The 20,711-nt window shown below is 43.4% G+C and overlaps 1 protein-coding gene across 1 annotated transcript in view; it reads right to left on the bottom strand.

The window, feature by feature from the left end:
- LOC127650797 (uncharacterized) overlaps positions 1-19,647 on the bottom strand; it is a 66,164-nt gene extending 46,517 nt beyond the window's left edge. The window contains 8 exon segments of the mRNA XM_052136435.1: positions 5,834-6,004; positions 6,151-6,324; positions 9,767-11,498; positions 11,663-11,867; positions 12,183-12,351; positions 17,047-17,154; positions 18,995-19,075; positions 19,495-19,647. Of these exon segments, the coding sequence (XP_051992395.1) occupies positions 5,834-6,004; positions 6,151-6,324; positions 9,767-11,498; positions 11,663-11,867; positions 12,183-12,351; positions 17,047-17,154; positions 18,995-19,047 (2,612 nt within the window). The 5' untranslated portion in view covers positions 19,048-19,075; positions 19,495-19,647.
- Between the last annotated feature and the right edge of the window lie 1,064 nt (positions 19,648-20,711).

Raw genomic sequence — 20,711 nt, 5'->3', positions numbered from 1 at the left:
GATGGGGGGTGGGAGATGTGCTTTCCTCAGACTTCAAAGAAAGTAGAGATGCTGCTGGGCTTTCTTGGTAATAGAGCTTGTGTTGAGGGACCAAGTGAGGTTCTCCACCAGGTGAACACCAAGGAATTTGGTGCTCTTGACGATCTCCACATAGGAGCCTTCGATGTTCAGCAGAGAGTGGTCGCTCTGTGCTCTCCTAAAGTCAACAACCATCTCTTTTGTTTTGTCCACATTCAGAGACAGGTTGTTGGCTCTACACCAGTATGTTAGCCGCTGCACCTCCTCTCTGTATGCCGACTCGTCGTTCTTGCTGATGAGACCCACCATGGTCGTGTCATCAGCGAACTTTTTGATGTGAATCGAGCTGTGCATTACTGCACAGTCGTGAGTCAGCAGAGTGAACAGCAGTGGACTGAGCACACAGCCCTGGGGGGCCCCAGTGCTCAGTGTGGTGGTGGTGGAGATGCTGTTCCCGATCCGGACTGACTGAGGTCTCCCAGTCAGGAAGTCCAGGATCCAGTTGCAGAGGAAGATGTCCAGACCCAGCAGGTACAGCTTTCCAATCAGTTGTTGGGGAATGATTGTGTTGAATGCTGAGCTGAAGTCTATGAACAGTATTCAAACGTCAGAGTCCTTTTTATCTAGGTGGGTGAGGGCCAGATGGAGGGTGGTGGCTATGGCATCGTCTGTTGAACGGTTTGGACAATACACAAACTGCAGTGGGTCTAGTGAGGGGGCCTCTCGAAGCACTTCATGATGATGGGTGTGAGTGTGACGGGGCGGTAGTCATTGAGGCAGGACACTGAAGACTTCTTTGGCATGGGGACGATGGTGGTGGCCTTGAAGCACGTTGGAACAACGGCAATGCTCAGAGAGATGTTGAAGATGTCGGTAAGAACATCTGCCAGCTGGTCTGCACATCCTCTGAGCACTCTGCCAGGAATGTTGTCTGGTCCAGCAGCCTTCCGTGGGTTGACTCTACGTAGAGTTTTCCTCACATCATCCTCGCGTCATTCTGCACTTCAAACTGAACGTAGAAGTCATTCAGCGCATCTGGAAGGGAGGCATCTTTGTCACAGGCAACTGATGTTGTCCTGTAGTTGGTGATGGCCTGTATGCCCTTCCACACGTGCCGCGTGTCACCGATGTCCTGGAAGTGACTGTGGATTCTCTGGGCGTGTGCGCGCTTTACCTCTCTGATGGCCCGGGACAGTTTGGCCCTTGCTGTTCTTAGGGCTGCCTTGTCTCAGGTCCTCAGCAACGCGCGCACCTCCACAGTCATCCACTGCTTCTGGTTGGAGCATGTGGTGATGGTCTTGGAAAAAGTGACATCATCAATGCACTTACTGATGTAGCTGGTCACTGATGCTGTGTATTACTCCAAGTTGGTAGAGTCGCCTTATGTTGCAGCCTCCCTGAACATGTGCCAGTCAATACTCTCAAAACAGTCCTGAAGAGCAGAGATGGCTCCTGTTGGCCAGGTTTTCACCTGCTTCTGAAGCAGTTTTGTGCATCTGATGAGCGGTCTGTATGCTGGAATTAGCGTAACAGAGATGTGGTCCGAGTAGCCGAGGTGGGGGTGGGGCCTATGTAAACTCCGGTTATGATAACAGTGGTGAATTGCCGTGGTAAATAAAAAGGTCTACATCTAACAGTCACAAGCTCCACCAGCGATGAGCAGTAGCTAGAGACTAGCATAGAGTTCTTGCACCATTCCGTGTTGATGTAAACACACAAGCCACCACCGCGAGTATTACTGCACAGAGGTGCATTTCTGTCGGCACAAAACAAGGCGAGCTAGTCTAGCTGAATGGCAGCGTCCAGAACTCTGTCGCTGAGCCACGTCTCCATGAAAAAAAGATGCAGCAGTCTCTAAACTCACATTGTGTAGCCTGCTGGAGTCGGATATAGTCCAGTTTATTGTCCAGGGAGCAAGCATTTCAGAGCAGGATAGACGGGAGAGCCGGCTGGCTAGGGTTTGTTTTTACCCTAGCATGGACCCCCGCCCTCTTGCCGTGCTTCTGCTTCCTCGCACACCGCTTACAATGTCCTCTCACATGGCCACCAGCATCAGGTGACGCCGAGGACTGGAGGCCTGGTCTCCGCAGCAAGCTGAGTTCGCGTAGCGCCTCCTGCAGGTCATCATGCTATATTTGAGCAGTGTCTGGCAATGGTAGACACAAACACCGGTTGCTCCGATGTTCATGTGCCGTAAAAGTTGGGTTATTTAACAAAAATAGCACCATTTTGGATCCGGAGCAGCCGCTGCGTGCTACCGTGCCGCTATCTTGAATCTGACTGTTGAATGAACATTCAATTTATGTAGTCCTTTTCCGACACTACACTCAAACATATAACCAGTCAAATAATCTACAAACACAAATCAACATTTACCAGCAGCCATATCACCCTGTAGCTCAAGACTGGTTGCCCACTGAAGCTAAGCCAGGTTGAGCCTGGTCAGTACCTGGATGGGAGACCTCCTGGGGAAATCTAAGGTTGCTGCTGGAGGCATATTATTAGGTATTACGGAGGCCACCAGGGTGTGCTCACCTTGCGTTCTGTGTTGGTCCTAATGCCCAGGTATATTGATGGGGACAGTATACTGTAAAAAAGCACTGTCCTTCGGATGAGATGTTAAAATGAGGTCCTGACTCTCTGTGGTCATTAAAAAAAAAAAATCATAGTGCACTTCTTGTAAAGAGAGTAGGGGCATAACCCAAGTGACCTGGCTAAATTCCCACAATTGACCCTTCTCAATCATGGCCTCCTAATAATCCCCAGCCACTAATTGACTCTCTCCTCTCCACCAATAGCTGGTGTGGGGTGAGTGTACTGGGGCACTATATCTGCTGTCGCATCATCCAGGTGGATGCTGCACACTAGTGGTGGTTGAGGAGAGTCTCCTGTTCACTGTGTAAAGTGCTTTGAGTGTAGTGTCAGAAAAGCGCTACATAAATTTAATGTTCATTCAACAGTCAGATAATCTAAAATCACACATAAAAAGTTAGATAAACTACATTTAGTCATTAAGCAGACGCTTTTATCCAAAGTGACTTACAAATTAGGAACATAAACACTTTGTCATATAAAAGCACCTGCAAGATCTAAGTGTTGCTATATAGTACAGGAGCTAGCACAGAAGAAAGAGACAGACAAGAATTAAAAAAAATCTTAAATAGTAAGTGCCATTATTTAAGACTGATTAGGTGCTCACAGAAAATATGTGTTTTCAGCTTTTTCTTGAATGTTGAAATGGTTTCAGCAGAACGGCAAGTGGTTGAAAGCTCATTCCTCCACTGGGTCACAGGGAAAGCGAATGAATGTGAAGTGTCTCGTTGTGATGGGACCACCAGGCGCCATTTTGATGGATTACACGGAGGGTGATCTATTGTAACTTGTAACTGTAATTTCTGCCCCTGTCCAGTTGGTGGTGAGTTCACATCGTCAAGGTCACCAAATCTATAATAAAAAGATTCCCTTCGGGGCATGAGGGCCTCATTGCTGACCTTGACACCGTACTCAATGCATCTAGCATTGAAGAGCTATGGGCTGGATGCATTGGAGCGCATCAGTGACCACTAGGGGTCACAGAGGGGCGCGGCTGCGCCACTGGTGCAGAAGGAGCGCATGCTGCAGTATTTCCTTCCAGTGAAGCGATTGCGTGCATGATCGGGAAATCCCACATTCAAAGAGTCCTGCAAACCTTTGATCGCTTCCATGGGAAAATGATTCCCCCCTTCAAGTAGCACTGGTAATTCCAGTCTTCAGTGTGGCAGCAGAGCGCAGGTTTAGCCTCCAGAACCAAATTAAAACTGACACAAGAAGTCGTCTGTCCGAGGCAAAGACACAAAATCTACTGACAATTGCCTCAGCATCAGTCTCCCGAGTTGTCGATTGAGTTCTTTTAAGTTAATTTTTTACATGTTTTGTTCATATTTGAATCGTATTTGTTTTTTGTAATATTGCATTGTTCATGTGTTGTGTTTTAGTGGCCTCAACTGTCACTGAAGGGGAAAAACATCCATTCTACTTCGTGTGTCTCTGTTGTTCATCTGTTCTCTTCATAAATAAATAAATATTTTTGCATAATCTGTTGTATGCTCGTCCTGTAAGTGCATGATTACAAAGGAAAATGTGAACGAAAATAAAAGCTATTAAATGTCTTATTATAATTAAAATATGAAAATTTAAATGACGGGTAATAATAGATTATGACCCTGTCCATCAAAATGACGGACGATGAGAGAGTATAACGCAACCACTGATATCATCTGCCTGCAGTCTCACTGACTCTACTATCATTATATCATATTTTCTGTTGTTTCAGTGTATTGTTTTTGTTTGTATGTGGTATCAAAGCAAATTCTACTGTATATCTGCAGCAAGTTTCTTTCTCATCTGAAAATTTTAAGAAGATTGTCCTAAAGAGCTGGTCAAAAACTAATGTAGTGATCATTTTGAACTGTGATGTCACAATCAGAATAACTTGATTCACTTGAGAGGAACCAGACTCAGCAGAGGGAGCCCATCCACAAGTACATAGTAGTGGTCGGCCAATATTCAGAAATTTTTAATAGCATTGGCCGATAAAATGTCCCCATTTGGCCGATTTAAAATAAATAAATTTGAGGGCGTCGAAAATCGCCTTCTTGCATGTGAAGCATCTGACACATGTAAACGACCAGTCACGGTTTGTTTTGTTGTTACATGCCTTCGTGTAACTACAATAATAGTCCAGTGTGCAACATAGTGTCATTAAAACGGTCCACATTAAACTGCCACGGGGCAGACGCGTTTGATTTAATGTTAAATTGCTCGCCTGTTTCATTCTCCCTCTCTCTCTCCTTAACAGTTCCCTGTAACTTTTAGCTGTCTTGTCTAGTGACAAAAAGGCAAATATCAATCAAACTATTATAATTTACTGTCTGCAAATATGCGCATATCCAATAAACCAACATTACACAACTTGAGCAGATCCAGCATCCTGTTGAACGATCATATATCTTCCTCTGAATCACGTATTCCATCAGCCAGAATCAAAAACTTCAGGATCAAAAGTTCCTCTCATTCACAAATCATGAAGTAGGCGAAACAGGCTGTTTAAACTGTCAGGAGATGGATCCGCATTAGCATGTGAGTGCAACTTAAAGGCAGCGTCCGAAACCAGGAAAATTCTACCTACGGAGGCTGTATACGAGGGTATGATGAAAATAAGGTGCTTTTCAAACTGTTCGGAGATCAGTTTCCTTAAGTGTTCAATTCATTCAAAACAGCTGTCAGTTAAGCCATGAACTGCTTAGGTAGCAAGTCAGCTGCCTACGTTTTCGGATAAAGCCAAAGATAAAAGCGCTTCACGTGTGCTTTATGTACATTTCTTATTCTCTATACACTGTTTGTGTAATTTGTTTGATTCTGTATTTTTTTGAGTAAATGTGATCGCTAACGTGGACATGCCATTCATGGTTGCTGGACTACTGTATGTATTACTAAAATTACTAAAAAGTGACGATCAAGCAGAAATCTGATGAAACTGCTATCTACCATTTAAAATACAATATTATCTTTTTGTTTTGTGCGAAATTGAATAAATGTAGTGCTAAATAAGAGTTTATTATTATTATTAGCAATTTTACAGTATGTTTGTTACTATAATAAATTGTGTGATATGTCGGCCTTGTGTCGGTCTATTGCCCACCCTGCTCTCTGGATATTGTATCGGCCATTAAAAACCCCATATCGGTCGACCACTGGTACAAAGTAACCACAGATATGAACCACAATATATTCATAACGTATATTCCAATTTACTAATGAATCTGCAAACACAAACCTCAGTATCTCCAGTGTACAGTGAGGACACTTCAGTGCATCAGAGAGCAGCTTCACTCCTGAATCCTGCAGGTCATTGTTACTCAGGTCCAGCTCTCTCAGGGAGTTTGATGATTGTAGAAATGAAGACAAACTTTCACAGCACTGACCAGTGAATCTACATGAAGCAAATCTAAAACAAATAAAGAAACAATGATAAAAAGCAGTTTTATAAAACAAATGGTAATAACAGAGTGAATGCTCCACAGTTTGATATGAAGTGTTGTGACAGTCACTGAGCCATTTATTGTCTGATTATTTCTACTGAAAATCACTGACCTCAGTATTTCAAGTGTACAGTGACGACTCTTCAGAGCATCAGAGAGCAGTTTCACTCCTGAATCCTGCAGGTCATTGTTACTCAGGTCCAGTTCTCTCAGACTTGAGGCGCTTGAACTGAGATCTGAGGCCAGTGCTGAACAACTTTTCTCTGTCAGATTACAGCCCTTCAGACTGAGAGAGAAATGACAAGATGACAGTGTTAATCTATAAGTTTTAGTGAAGGCTTCTCAGCACAGCTGTTGGGTACAAAGAAAATATATATGGCCACTATGTTTGATTGCTCATAGTCGTTTGCAAATTTTTAAAGTATTTCTACTGTCAAGACCCAGTCTGGACTGCCCAACTTGTTTTGTTCTGGAGTTCTGTCTGTTTTGGTCCATGTGTGCATTTGTTTTGAGCACGTCTTTGTTTGTGTTTGTGTCAGCCATGTGCTCTCCTTACTCTGCCTTCTCATTCCACCTTGCCACACCTCCTTATCTGGTCCTTGTTGTGTTGATTGTCATCACCTGTTCCTAATGTGCTCTCCCTCTACATATTGTGCCTTCTACCCTCTTGTGTCTGTTAGTTTGTTTTGTGAGTTTGGTTAGTCAGTCATTCCTAGTTTCTCCAGTTGGTGTCTTGTTTATTTTCTTAGTTTCAAATTGGTTCTATTAATTTTACTGTGAGATTTTTTGGTTTGTATTTTGTTTTTCTTTTTTCATAAAAGCTCTTTGTTTACCATCCCTGCACTTGGGTCCATATTTCTGCAAAATATCCCGACGTCTAAGAATTTTTGTCCTGAAAACATATTTGAACTTCCCCAACACAACTCTAATGTATGATGGAAGTGAAGTTAGGTCAATTAACCAGTTTAAAAAGTTATATATAAACAGCATAATACTTTTAGCTACCTTAAACTGTTTATCACACGGTTATAGCCTCTGTGTTCATTGTTATTTTAACATTTTAATTTGTGCAAATCCCGATTAATCCTGTCTAACAATTCATTCTAATGAAAGAAAATTAAACATACAAGATTTATACATAAGCCTCTGAAATCAAACAGCCTTCAACACGCTCCAAGTAATCAAGGGTTTAGGTTGTTCCAGTTAAACACATTGCATGTGGATTGCTTGTCTTCTGAAAGGTATTGGACACTCGCACAATGTAAGCAGTGACGTACATCCAAGTCCATGTGACAGAGTGAAGTATGCAAGGGGATACAATTTTTAAAAGGACGGTAGGCCTGAGCAGCGCACTCCTGAGGCGGGCATAATGCAAATGAGCCACATAGTGAAGTAGCTATGTCACAGAAGTAATGGCTGGACTGCAACTGTTTTCTGTGGGAGGGAGTAACTCCCTTTGGCGTGGGAATTCTGCTTTGTATCTTTGCAGAGCTTTTACATGCACAAACAGCTATATTACACACTAAAGGAAAGATAAAGTCCCAATAAGTACAATAGTACTTTAAGCCTAATCCAGACACTAATTAGATAATTTACTGTTTTAACAATGTAAACTAAAAAATTATGTCACTGTGACGTCATCATAAGTAACAACTTGCTACAAACAAAATTTATAAAAAAAATAAGTAAATTGTTTAGCTGTTTTCAATGGCAGCAAATGTAGGTGCTTCTCTTTCACAATGTGGTAAAACACCTGGCATTAATCTGAGAATTCAATTTACTCTCAATCTTTTAAAGAGAAAATAAGGCTTTGACATCATGTATTTACACTTGCGCTCATCCTATAATGACATGAGAGATTTCAGAAAACATGACACGCATTTAGAGAATTTTTAGGGAGAGAATGTTTCAGTGCACTGGAATGATTTTGTGACTGGGACAGCCATAAAAATGGCTGAAAAAATGCCCTGCTTAGTGAACTAGAGAGCTGATTGAAATGCACCCAATGACATTCATTAGGTGTGTTCAGCTTCAACTGCAGCTTGCCTTACCGATCTGCGAGATTTACCAGTTGTAGTCGTGGGAGGAGTTGAAAATGGAGCCAACAAGCCGGACACATTCTGCTTCACAACGTGTGCTGAACCCACATTAGACACGGAAGATCCCACGATGATTGCTTTGTTTATTACAGACGAAGTGGAATTCAGAACTCAGGATTGAAATTTACATATAAAACTGAAAACACATTACTGATTTGAAAAGATTGAGTTCTTCTTAATACAGTACCTGCTGTGTGTACAAGAGAATGTCCAATAAAAGTCTAATTATTTTGATATCAAGAAAGGAGTCCATATTTTTTATTAATTTGAATAGTTTTTATGAATAAACATGATATTACTATGATAAACATATTATAATATGAGATAAATAATGTACTGTTATAAAACATTAATTAGTGAGAGTTTAATGGAACTGGAGATGTTATAATAAAAACCTTGGTAATGGCATACTATCATACTACTCTTTATTTCTTTCTCAGACTGACATAGCAGAAGTAGTAAAAGTAGCATGTGTCATTTGATATTCATACGCATCCCATGAACCACACGCTACCATTGTCATCTGTGATTCTGGCCAATCATAAATAAGTTGTGACATCATCAGAGCTCTTACAGCCACTCTGGAGAAGCTGCGTTGGCATTGCCAGCTGGCTGATCTTGAATCGCTCACAAGGTACTTTAATGGCATATGTCACGGTGACGCGGCACTGATGCCATCTTAAGTCACACAACATTTCTAACTGACATGCACTGCTTCAAGTTAAACTCTGAACGGATCTGATCACACAGTGCTGCATGAAGTTGAACATCTATTGATTACACTTAGATGAAAACATTACCTACAGATGATAACACAATATTTACCACCAAATTCTCTTTTCTTCAGTGTACAATCTTCTAATTTAACAATAATGTCACCTCAGTAAATCAGCCAACAAAGTTAAACACTTGACATAAAGCCGTCTAAACTAATAGTTAATTACCAATCTAAATAAATATTGATCGCTATATTATTCACATCTTAATGCAATTTTATATATTACAGTATAACATCATATAATCTAGTTTTTAGTCAAATCCATTAAAGGATTATCAAAACAGAGTGCAAAAAACTGTGGAAAATAAACATTGCAGGAATAAAGGAAGCTACAATATGACAAATAAATTACTAAAGTATAAAACAATAAAATCCTTAAAATAATAGTAAAAATTATTCAGTATTATATTATAATAATAAACTTGACCACAATAAAACTTGGGTCCCCCAATAATAATTCAGTATTGTATCATATTTAACTGGGGTTTTGCACATCATGTTCATTAAAGAAATGTTTTAGTAAAAATATATGCAGGTAAATTATGATTTATTTATTGGACTGATGTATATTATTATATATGGAAGCATAAATTAAATTATTAAGTATCGTTTTGTATTTATTTAGTGGAAAACTGTAGAAAACAAGCTTTTGTTATATTAAACTAGATTATTTACTTTGCATTAAACATTTTGAATCTATTTGGCTCCAATGTCTGTTTAAAATGAACACATTAAACCAAACATACATCTAAATAGTATAAGGGGTTGTTTTTAGTCTAACAAAATACATTAAAATTGAACCTCTGCTATTTAATTACAATAAAGTGAGATTAAAACACTAAATTACTCACTCAGCTTTTCTGGATGCTTTGATCACCGGCAGCAGCCTCAGAAGACATTCATGTGATGGATCATATTTCCTCAGATTAAACTGATCCAGCTCCTCTTCTGAGTTCAGCAACACAAACACCAGAGCTGACCACTGAGCAGGAGAGAGACGGACTCCAGAGAGACGATTGATATCTCTTCTGTTCACGTATGTTTGTACTTCCTGCACTAGAGAATGATCATTGAGTTCATTCAGACAGTGGAACAGATTGATGGATTTCTCTGGAGAGGGATTCTTCCTTATCTTAATCTTAATGTACTCCACTATTTCCTGTTTGCTGTCAGAGTTGATTCCTGTCTGTGTCAGTAGGTCTTGTAAGATTGTCTGATTGGACTTCAGTGAGAGACCCAGAAGGAATCGAATGAAAAGGTCCAGGTGTCCGTTCTCACTCTGTAAAGCCTTGTCCACTTCACTCTTCAGGAAATCACTCATTCTTGACTTGCTTTGCAGAAACTTGAATAGAGCAGCGAGAAACTCCTGAACGCTCAGATGCACAAAGCTGAACACCTTCCCCAGGTGCAGTCCAAACTCCTCTCTGAAGATTTGGGTACAAACTCCCGAGTACACTGACGCTTCTCTGACATCAATGCCACACTCTCTCAGGTCCTCCTCATAGAAGATCAGGTTCCCTTTTTCCAGCTGTTGAAAAGCCAGTTTTCCCAGAGACAGAATTCTCATTCTAGCCTGCTGAAGATCCACCTCACATTTCCCATCATACTTCTGGCTCTTCAGTTTGCTCTGAAAGATCAGGAAGTGTGTGAACATTTGAGTGAGAGTCTTGGGGATCTCTGCACTCTCTGCTTCACTCAACAGTCTCTGGAGAACAGTGGCTGAAATCCAACAGAATACTGGTATGTGACACATGATGTACAGGCTTCTTGATGATTTCATGTGTGTGATGATTCTGTTGGCCAGACACTCATCTTTTATTCTCTTCCTGAAATACTCGTCCTTCTGAAGGTCACTGAAGCCTCGTACATCTGTGAGCTGGTCAACACACTCAGGAGGAATCTGATTGGCTGCTGCTGGTCGAGAGGTGATCCAGAGCAGAGCAGAAGGAAGCAGTTTCCCCTTGATGAGGTTGGTCAGCAGCACATCCACTGAGGCCGATTCTGTCACATCACACAAAATATAATTGTTCTGGAAATCTAGAGGAAGTCGACACTCATCCAGACCATCAAAAATGAAAATGACTTTGTAGTCATCAAGGAATGTTGATCTCAATTCTTTTGTATCTGTGAAAAACTGATGAAGAAGATCCATCAAACTGATATTTTTGTGCTTCATCAGATTGAGCTCTCTGAAAGGAAGTGGAAATATGAAGTGAACATCCTGATTTGCTTTTCCATCAGTCCAGTCCACAATGAACTTCTGCACAGAGACTGTTTTTCCAATTCCAGCAACTCCTTTAGTCAGCACAGTTCTGATGGCTTTGTCTTGTCCAGGTAAGGCTTTAAAGATGTCATTGCATTTGATTGGTGTTTCCTGTGTCTCTGCTCTCCTGGATGCTGTCTCAATCTGTCTCACCTCATGTTCATTATTGATCTCTGCACTCCCTCCCTCTGTGATGTACAGCTCTGTGTAGATCTCATTCACAAGTGTTGAGCTGCTTTGATTTGACATTCCTTCAGTAATTCTCTGGAATTTCTCTTTTAGTTTTGTTTTGAGTTTTTGTTGATGCACAGAAATCAGTTCTGATGTAAAGAGGAAAATAAATGGGAATTATAATTGATGTTGATGTTTACTGGTCATTAGACATTAACTTTATTTTCTTTCACTAATATTGAGTGAATCCAGACACTGTGTGTTTCCTCTGAAGGTGACGTGATGTAATAGTGACGTGAGTGCGAGCTCTTACTGGTTTGAAGTGTGTTAGCGAGGTCTGTCTGCTTCATCTTCTTCAGGACGTGCAGTGTGATCTTCAGAAACCCCTCTCTGACTCTGCTCTGACCTTCATCATCCTCCTCCTCTCTCTCAGAGCATGCTGGGGAATCTGAGATCAGAAGTCTCTTGAAACTCTTCAGTTCTTTCTTCATCAGAGAGATGATTTTGTGCTCAAGTTCCTGAAATCAGTGAACATTCAAACAACAAATCTTCATTCAGTAACAGAGGAAATGAAGGATCAGTGGACAAGAATCATCAATCATTTTATTTGTGCTTTAGTTGTCTTGAATTCATCAGTGTGTGTGTGTGTGTGTGTGTGTGTTATTAAGATGAGGGTGAACCTGTAAAGCTTCTGAAAGTGGTGTGTATGAAAGAGACATGACAGTGTGTATTAAATAAAACAACCTATAAGGACAGGAATGATGCTCTCACACACACACACACACACACACACACACACACACACACACACACACACACACACACACACACACCTCAAAAATGGAGTCCAATGGCACTTTCCCAGCAGTTGACTCTGATGCATCCTGTTTGTTTCTGTAGTTGATCAAAGACTCTCCTGAACTGAAGTTAACTGGTTGTTCTATTGATCCGTCACTCTTCATGGACACACAGCTGGGTTCAGGAGATTCTCCATGAATGACACTAAAACAGCAATTAAACAGAGTTTAGTTCATGTATTGTTTAGTAATTTAGTAAGAGAACGTTTAGCACAAAACATCAACATAAGTTCTCACATAAACTCGATCCGCTGTGAACAAAAATCTCTAGAATAGGACTAATTTGTATTATACTTGCCTATTTTTTTATTTATTTTAGATTTAGATTTACAGTTATACAGTTATACAGAATTACTAATAACAAATAAACCTCATTGCTCAAACCTCAGATTCATATCATACATTTTTATAGATGTGATCATTGAATGCCTTTGGTATGAAAGCAAAGACAAAATGATCCACAGTTTATTTCTCAGACACTGCTGTTGTGCTGACTATTCTAAGAGTTTTGACAGTGTGTTATCAGGATGGAAACATGTGTGAAAATGATTGTAAAAACTGTAACATTTAAATGATATTGCTGCATCTCTGTCTTGTATCCCCTTTAAAAATTATCTGATCTTACGTGGTGTCACAGTCTCGCTCACCTGCACCGTGTTTCGTGCCGTCTGCACCGTGTTTTGTGTCGTCTGCCCCGTGTTTTCTGTTTCACCCGTCACTAGTCACTTTCCAAGTCACGCTCCCTTGTTGTCCGCCCCGTGTTTCACTGTCTCTGTGAAAACTACACTTCCCTTCTTCCCGTCATTTCCGGCCCTGTCACTGTTTTATTGTCCGCACCTGTCCGTCATTTCCTCATTACCGTGTCTCTTTATTTAAACCCTGCTGTTCTCCCTTCCCTTTGTCGTGTGTTGACGTTCCATGTCTCCGCGTATGTCTCGTTTGACTCTCTCTGTTCGTGTTCCCTGCCAGTCTGTCTGCTCGCTCGAGGTTACCCTGTTATCTGTCTGTCCGTCCGAGGTTACCCTGTTGTTCTCCAGTACTTAGCTTGCCTTTCTCCCATCGTGGATTTTGATTTGTTCCAGTGTTTTGTTACTTTTGTGCTAATTCAAATAAAAGCTGCACTTGGAACCACACCCCCGTCTACCTTCTCCTATTTCCACACATCATAACAGAACGCACGACCAAAAACAATGGATCCAGCGGTCCAGCAGGCCAACTACCAGCTGCTTGGTTTAAAGCAAGGGGATCGACCAGTTGAAGACCACATCTGGGACTTCCTGGAGCTGGCTCACATTTCGGACTTCCCGGAGTCAGTCCTGGTGGTTTTATTCAGGGGCAATTTGGACGCGTCGCTGAGGGAGCGGTTGCCACCGGCGACGCACGGCTGGACGTTGCACGAGATTGTGGAAGAGACTCTGTTGGTCAGTGGCTCGCCACTCACTGTGGGCGTGGTAGAGGAGGACCCTACCGCACCCCCCACGGTGGCGACCTTCCACACGCCCATGGCTCTTCCCATCACGCCAGCCCCACCAGTCAGCGAACAAACCCCCACGCCAGTCGATTCCCTTGAGCCTGCACGGTCCACTTCGTCTGCCCAGAGGAGGAAGAGAAGACGGGCTTCCGCCTCCCGGTCCACGCCTGCCCCGGTCTGCGAGCCAGAGCCCACGCCTGCCCTGGTCTGCGAGCCAGAGCCCACGCCTGCCCCGGTCTGCGAGCCAGAGCCCACGCCAGCCACGGTCAGCGAGCCTGAGCCCTCGTCAGCCACGGTCAGCGAGCCTGAGCCCTCGCCAGCCAGCGGCAAGTGAGCCTGAAGCCACGTCGATCAGGAACAACGTTCCAGCGTCGCCAGTCGCTTCAGCCCGGAGGAAGAGAAGAAGGGGAAAGGCCTCTGCTCTCCAGCCTCCGCCTGCCGCAGCCCCGTACCCTAAACCCCCCGTGGCTCAGCCCTCAGCGCCCAGCGAACCCAAGCCAGCGCCTACCATGATCAACCAGCCTGAGCCAGCGCCTGTAGCCTCGACCGTCCCTGAGCCAGTGCCTGTAGCCTCGACCGTCCCAGAGCCAGCACCAGTAGCCATGACCGTCCCAGAGCCAGTGCCAGTAGCCATTACCATCCAGGAGCCAGCGCCAGTAGCCATGACCATCCAAGAGCCACCGCCCCTCGAGCCTTCCAAGGCTCCACCTCTCAAGTCTCTCGAGCCTTCCAGGGCTCCACCTCTCGAGCCTCCCAGGGCTCCCCTCTCGAGTCTCTCGAACCTTCAAGGGTTCCTCCTCTCGAGCCTCCCAGGGCTCCGCCTCTCAAGTCTCTCGAGTCTTCCAGGGCTCCTCCTCCCGAGTCTTCCAGGGCTCCGTCTCTCAAGTCTCTCGAGCCTCCCAGGGCTCCATCTCTCAAGTCTCTCGAGCCATCCAGGGCTCCGCCTCTCGAGTCTCTCGAGCCTCCCAGGGCTCCTCCTCCCGAGCTTCCTAGGGCTCCGCCTCTCAAGTCTCTCGAGCCTTCCAGGGCTCCGCCTCTCAAGTCTCTCGAGCCATCCAGGGCTCCGCCTCTCAAGTCTCTCGAGCCTCCCAGGGCTCCTCCTCCCGTGCCTCCCAGGGACCCGCCTCTTGAGCCACCCAGGGACACGCCTCTCGAGCTTCTCGAGCCCTCCAGGGCTCTGCCTTTCGAGCCTCCCGGGCCTCCCACGGCTCCGCCACCTACAGCTCAGCCTCCCACGGCTCCGCCTCCTACGCCTCTTCTCCCAGAGACTCCCGAGCCTCCTACGGCCCCGCCTCTAAAGCCTCCTACGGCGCCGCCTTCCTCAGCCCCGCCTCCAGAGCCTTCTACAGCTCCACCTCCTGAGCCTCCTGAGCCTCCTACGGCTCTTCTCCCAGAGACTCCCGAGCCTCCTATGGCTCCACTTCCGGAGTCTCCCGTGCCTCTCCCGGCTCCGGTTCCGCCTCCGGAGCCTCCCTCAGCCCCGCCTCAGAAGCCTCCCTCAGCCTCACCTCTGACGCCTCCAAAGTCCTTCCCGGCTCCGCCTCTCCCGGCCTCCGAAGCCTCCCTCGGCTCCGGCGCCTTCCCCAGCGCCGCCTCCTGAGCCACCCTCGGCGTCGCCACCTGAGCAACCCTTGGCGCCACCTCACAAGTCTTCTACGGCTCCACCTTCGAATTCCTCCTTGGCCCCGCCTCCTGAGCCCCCCACGGCCCTGCCTACACCTCCTTCGGCGCCGCCTCCCAAGTCTTCTACAGCTCCGCCTCCGAAGTCCTCCTTGGCTCCGCCTCACACAGCTCTGCCAGCCTCTGTCCTGCGGCCCCCTCCCAGGTCTCCTGTACCGGCCCCTGCCCAGAGGCCAGCTCCCAGGCCACCCAAACCAGCTCCTGCCCCATGGCCCGCTCCCAGACCTCCTAATCTGGTGCTCGCCTCGTGGCCAGCTCCCGAGCCCCCCAGGCCTACCCCCACATTGTGGCCGCCTTCCAGGCCTCCTGAACCTGCCCCTGCCCGGTTGACACCCCCAGGCCACCGGACACGGTCCCCTTGACACACCCCCATAGACTGCTTGCCTGCCCTCTCGGCCTCCCTGGTCTGCCTGTCTGCCCTCTCGACCTCCCTGGTCTGCCTGTCTCCCGTGGACTGCCTAATTGCCCCCATGGTCTGTCTCTGCACCCCTGTGAACTGTCTTTGTGCCTCTTGTTTCCCCCCTGGTCTGTCTGTTTTCCCCCCAGTCTACCCCCTCTCTCCTGGGTTCTTTATTCCGTTTTATTATTTATTTTGTTTATTTTAAGACCGTCTGGTATCCGGTCCTTTTGAGGGGGGATTATGTCACGGTCTCGCTCACCTGCACCATGTTTCGTGTCGTCTGCACCGTGTTTCGTGTCGTCTGCCCTGTGTTTTCTGTTTCACCCGTCACTAGTCACTTTCCAAGTCACGCTCCCTTGTTGTCCGCCGTGTGTTTCACTGTCTCTGTGAAAACTACACTTCCCTTCTTCCCGTCTTTTCCGGCCCTGTCACTGTTTTATTGTCCGCACCTGTCCGTCATTTCCTCATTACTGTGTCTCTTTATTTAAACCCCGCTGTTCTCCCTTCCCTTTGTCGTGCGTTGACGTTCCATGTCTCCGCGTATGTCTTGTTTGACTCTCTCTGTTCGTGTTCCCTGCCAGTCTGTCTGCTCGCTCGAGGTTACCCTGTTATCTGTCTGTCCGTCCAAGGTTAACCTGTTGTTCTCCAGTACTTAGCTTGCCTTTCTCCCATCGTGGATTTTGATTTGTTCCAGTGTTTTGTTTCTTTTGTGCTAATTCAAATAAAAGCTGCACTTGGATCCACACCACCGTCTACCTTCTCCTATTTCCACATCATAACAAGTGGATTGTGTTCATAATATACAGTATTTCATTTTGCTGTCTTTGCATTTAAACTCATGTGAGTCCTCTAAACATCGTGATCAATTGTTCACAGCTGCCATCAACAGCTTTAAAGTATCTAATAATAACTCATACTGAGAAAGTATTTTATTGGGTGCATTATACAGACTCTTCGAGCATTTTGGGTGTTTCATAACATGCAGGTTTTGAACAAATGTTCATTACACAAGTAGATGTACATGACAAGAAGATTGACTCATCAGTATTGTTCCAGTGGTCACCATTTGTTTTAACAGTCATGATGTGTGAGCATTACGCAGTGATTTTAAACAAATGTACACCTCACATGTACTGAATATATGCATGATAGTGGCATATAATCAGTATTGGACCAATTGATAACATTTGTTTTAACTGTTATGGTATTTTATACACTGGATTCTTTCTAATCGTCCCTCAGACTGTGGTGTACACGTTCATACTGTCAGTCAACATGAGAGTCCTCACCTCACATCAGCACAAGGGGCTCCTGAACTGAATTTTAGTGGAGGATCCATTGACTGGTCACTCTTCATGGACACACAGCTGGATTCAGGAGATTCTCCATGAATGACACTAAAACACAACAGCAATTAAACACTGTTTTAAAAACTACAAACTCTCACAAACACTCTTTTCCTCTCATCAGTTTCTCAGTTTTACTCTTCCCAATATTTCTCTCTTCTTCAAGGGAGGTAACATGTTCTTTTTCAGTGTTTTCAGTGTCATTTTGCCATTGAAATCATCATGGTTATTGTCGTAACCTCCATTCCTTAATGGAAGATGTTGTGTTGATGTAGTGACACTAGGTGTCCCTATAGAAAACAGCTGAACCGTGTTACGTGGACTGCTGATGCAGGTGCAAGCAAGCTGCTGTGTGCGTAATAGCAGGAGCATCAGTCTGCACATAACCTCCCCCAACGCCCCAAAAGACATCATGTATTTCCCCACATCCCTGAGGGGGGGAAGCAACATAACTAGCATGGGAGCAGGCTGCGCCAGCCGCGGCCATTTCTCTCTATGTTTTTCTCTCCAGACAGTATTAGATTCGGCTTGGGCCGGTTAACGCTATTGTACGCACTGGGGAAGATGTTCTTTTCCTTTCCTATTCTTTCAGGGGGAAAATACCCCATAGAGGCCACACCCTGCCCAGAGAAGAGGTTAACATGTGGCGATACATGATATGGGCCTAAGAGTCGCACATGGATGAGGCGTGGTGGTAGGTCCTGCCATTCCAGCTCCTTTTATACTGTATGTCAGGGGGAGTGGCATGCAAATTCTCATTGGCCTTTTCTCAAAGAATGGGAGATGTGCGGGGCTCTCGAGCAACCACTAGTGTCACTACATCGACACAACATCGATTGAGTGACAGAAGGGGAACAATATTTATTCTTTTTAGTAGCAGTGATCACTAAGAGAAAATGACTATATCTCATTTTAAATTGAATTCTTTCCATCTTGAGAATATTTTTGGTTTAGGACAGTGAAAAGCAGCACACTGGAGATTGTAGTTTTCTTGAAGTTTCTCTGTAAAGTTGTTTGCAAACAGTCCGAACATGAGACTTCTGAAATACATGCTAACCAGCTGAACATTGCTGATTCTCACACACCTTGTATGTTTAATGGAAGATGTCATGTTGTTGTTATGTTACACACAGGAACTGTTTGGTCAGGTTTAATGCACAGTCCTAGTTCAACATTCAGCAATTTCACTTCTGCTTATTTGATGAAGATATATTTGAGCACATGACATTACACAGCAGATCTGATCTGAATGTCACTAAAGCTGGAAAGACTTTTGTTCTGTTCTCTGTAGTTTATTTCTGTGTCACTAGGTGGTGCATCTGGTTTTACTCAGTTGATGCTGATATCTGCTGATGACAGCTGTCTTAAATCTGTCAATCATCTTTTCAATCATTTATAGAAGTTTGTCTGTAAGTATCAAAGTGTTAATCTTCATCTTATGTTTGATATTGATGACCTAAGTGGCGGTGTGCTAATAAATCCATGCTTCAGTTCAACTCATTGTGGAAGAGTTTATCTGTCTGTCTAGTGGATGAAGCGGGACTCTTTTACAAGGGCAGAATAACTTTTAATGTGCTGCTTTCTGAAAAATTATTTTCACAAGAATTAAATTATCAAATGTACTTTTACAGGAGAAACATACACACAAATGACCTTTGACCCCAATCCTAAGTAATGAAAATTTTTCCAGTTCTGTCTGTGACTGAATCAAACCGGTCTCACTGTCATCTGACTGTAGATCTCACTTTACCCTAAAGCTGTTTTCACATGTTTATGCTTGAGATAATCCAGTCTGTTCTCATTTTTCCTCAGTGTTTTTATACTGTAGTGTTGTGCAGCATATCAGAAATATCTATCCGTGTATTTTATTCAAGCATTGAAATCCTCTGACCTCTTGACCTTCCCTGTGTCTGTCTGTCCACTGAGATCCTTTGTGGAGTCCATGACATCATCTGAACAGTCCACTGAACACCTGTCAACAAACAGGACATCATCTATATTTGTGACGTGTTTATTTGTTCAATACTGACACATATTTGTTTTTATTTGTCCTCTAGAATATTCCATTAGAAATGAATCAATGAGGTTCAATTGCAGACTGTCAGCTTTTATGACATGTTAAACACCAGCATAAAGAGAAAACATCAGAAGACTCAACAGAAGAAAACAAAGCAACGTTTCAAGTCAATAGAAGAAATAACATTTCAGTGCCAAAGAAACTGAACACATACTGACAATTCAGATAAAAGAGCAAAAGTCTCAGTATCTGTTTGTTCAGCTGTGATTAATACTTAGATATCTGTTAGATGTCTTACTGTAGCTGATAGTTTGAAAGGTTTATTATTGTTGTCTTGTGAGTTTTGGTTTGTTTAGCAGCAGTTCAGTACTCACCTGTCAAGAACTGTTGATGTTCACTTCCTCTTTACTGACTAGAATATCACCTACAAAATACTTCACAATGAATTTATTGATTGTTTCAGACGATTCAGTGGAACAAAAACTGTCAAACTTTTTCTCTCGTCGTGTAATTTTCTGCTCTTGACACAAAATGGATCCTGTTTTACTAGTTTCATTTTCACCTGTCACCTGAGGAGGCGGAGTCTGAAAGAGACAAACAACATTTAAAGGTGCAGCAGGTGTTTCATGCTCTTAAAGGGATAGTTGAGCCAAACTTACAAATCTGTCATATTTTTTTTACCCTCATGTTATCCCTTTAAATTACCTTTTTTTAAATATCAGGAACCTTTTTTTCACTTAGGAGCCAATTATATTTTTTTTTGGTTGCATTTTTTTCAAATGTAACATTTAATTTTAAATTTCACGATATCTGATTATATGTTGAACCCCCCTGCCGAGGGTCAGTTAATATTTTGGCTTTATTGATTTTGCTTTAAAAATTACATTATTTTATTGAAACATGAAAACAAAACAAAATATATTTCTAAATTCAAATTACACTTTAAATGAAATGAAAAAAGCAATTAAAATAATGAAGTGACTAAAAAATCTTATATATAAGCACCTCCCCAAATCCATACATTTACCTTCTTCATTTGCCATCACGCAAGTATCACAACAGGTGAAAAATTACTTATAGCCCACACATTAATAACTAAAGACAATTATAACTGTAAAGATAATTATAATCATCATCATAATAAATATAATCATGTTTCATCAAACGAGCGTCTTTGTGTCTAATTTCTTGTCATACATTAAATGACTCCGAGAAGTCTTACAGGTCGCCCTCCACAGTGTCTGTACATCAGCAAAATTACCCGCCACTGTGCATGAAAATCTGCATTTGGCGGGAGTTCATTTCAAACCTGTTGCGACGTTGACTTCGGTGACACCCAAATGAACCATGACACACTTTACTCAGTCATAAAACCAGTCTCTGATTACACTGTTTTTACAGCCAACTGCAATGATTTACCAACAGTCTTAAAACACATTTGATTTGATGCAATCATCAGTAGATCTATTTATTTTATTTAAGAGACATCTGTTGTGTTTGTGTTTATACAGTAGAATCCTTCCAATGTTCATTAATGTCCAGTTAAAAGTCTATTCTATTCTATTCTATTGTTATTTGTGTTATTATCATA

The sequence above is a fragment of the Xyrauchen texanus genome, chromosome 10 (assembly GCF_025860055.1).
Source record: "Xyrauchen texanus isolate HMW12.3.18 chromosome 10, RBS_HiC_50CHRs, whole genome shotgun sequence".
Taxonomy (NCBI): Eukaryota; Metazoa; Chordata; class Actinopteri; order Cypriniformes; family Catostomidae; genus Xyrauchen; species Xyrauchen texanus.
The sequence above is the reverse complement of the archived record's forward strand: the minus strand, read 5'-3'. Positions and strand labels throughout refer to the sequence as shown.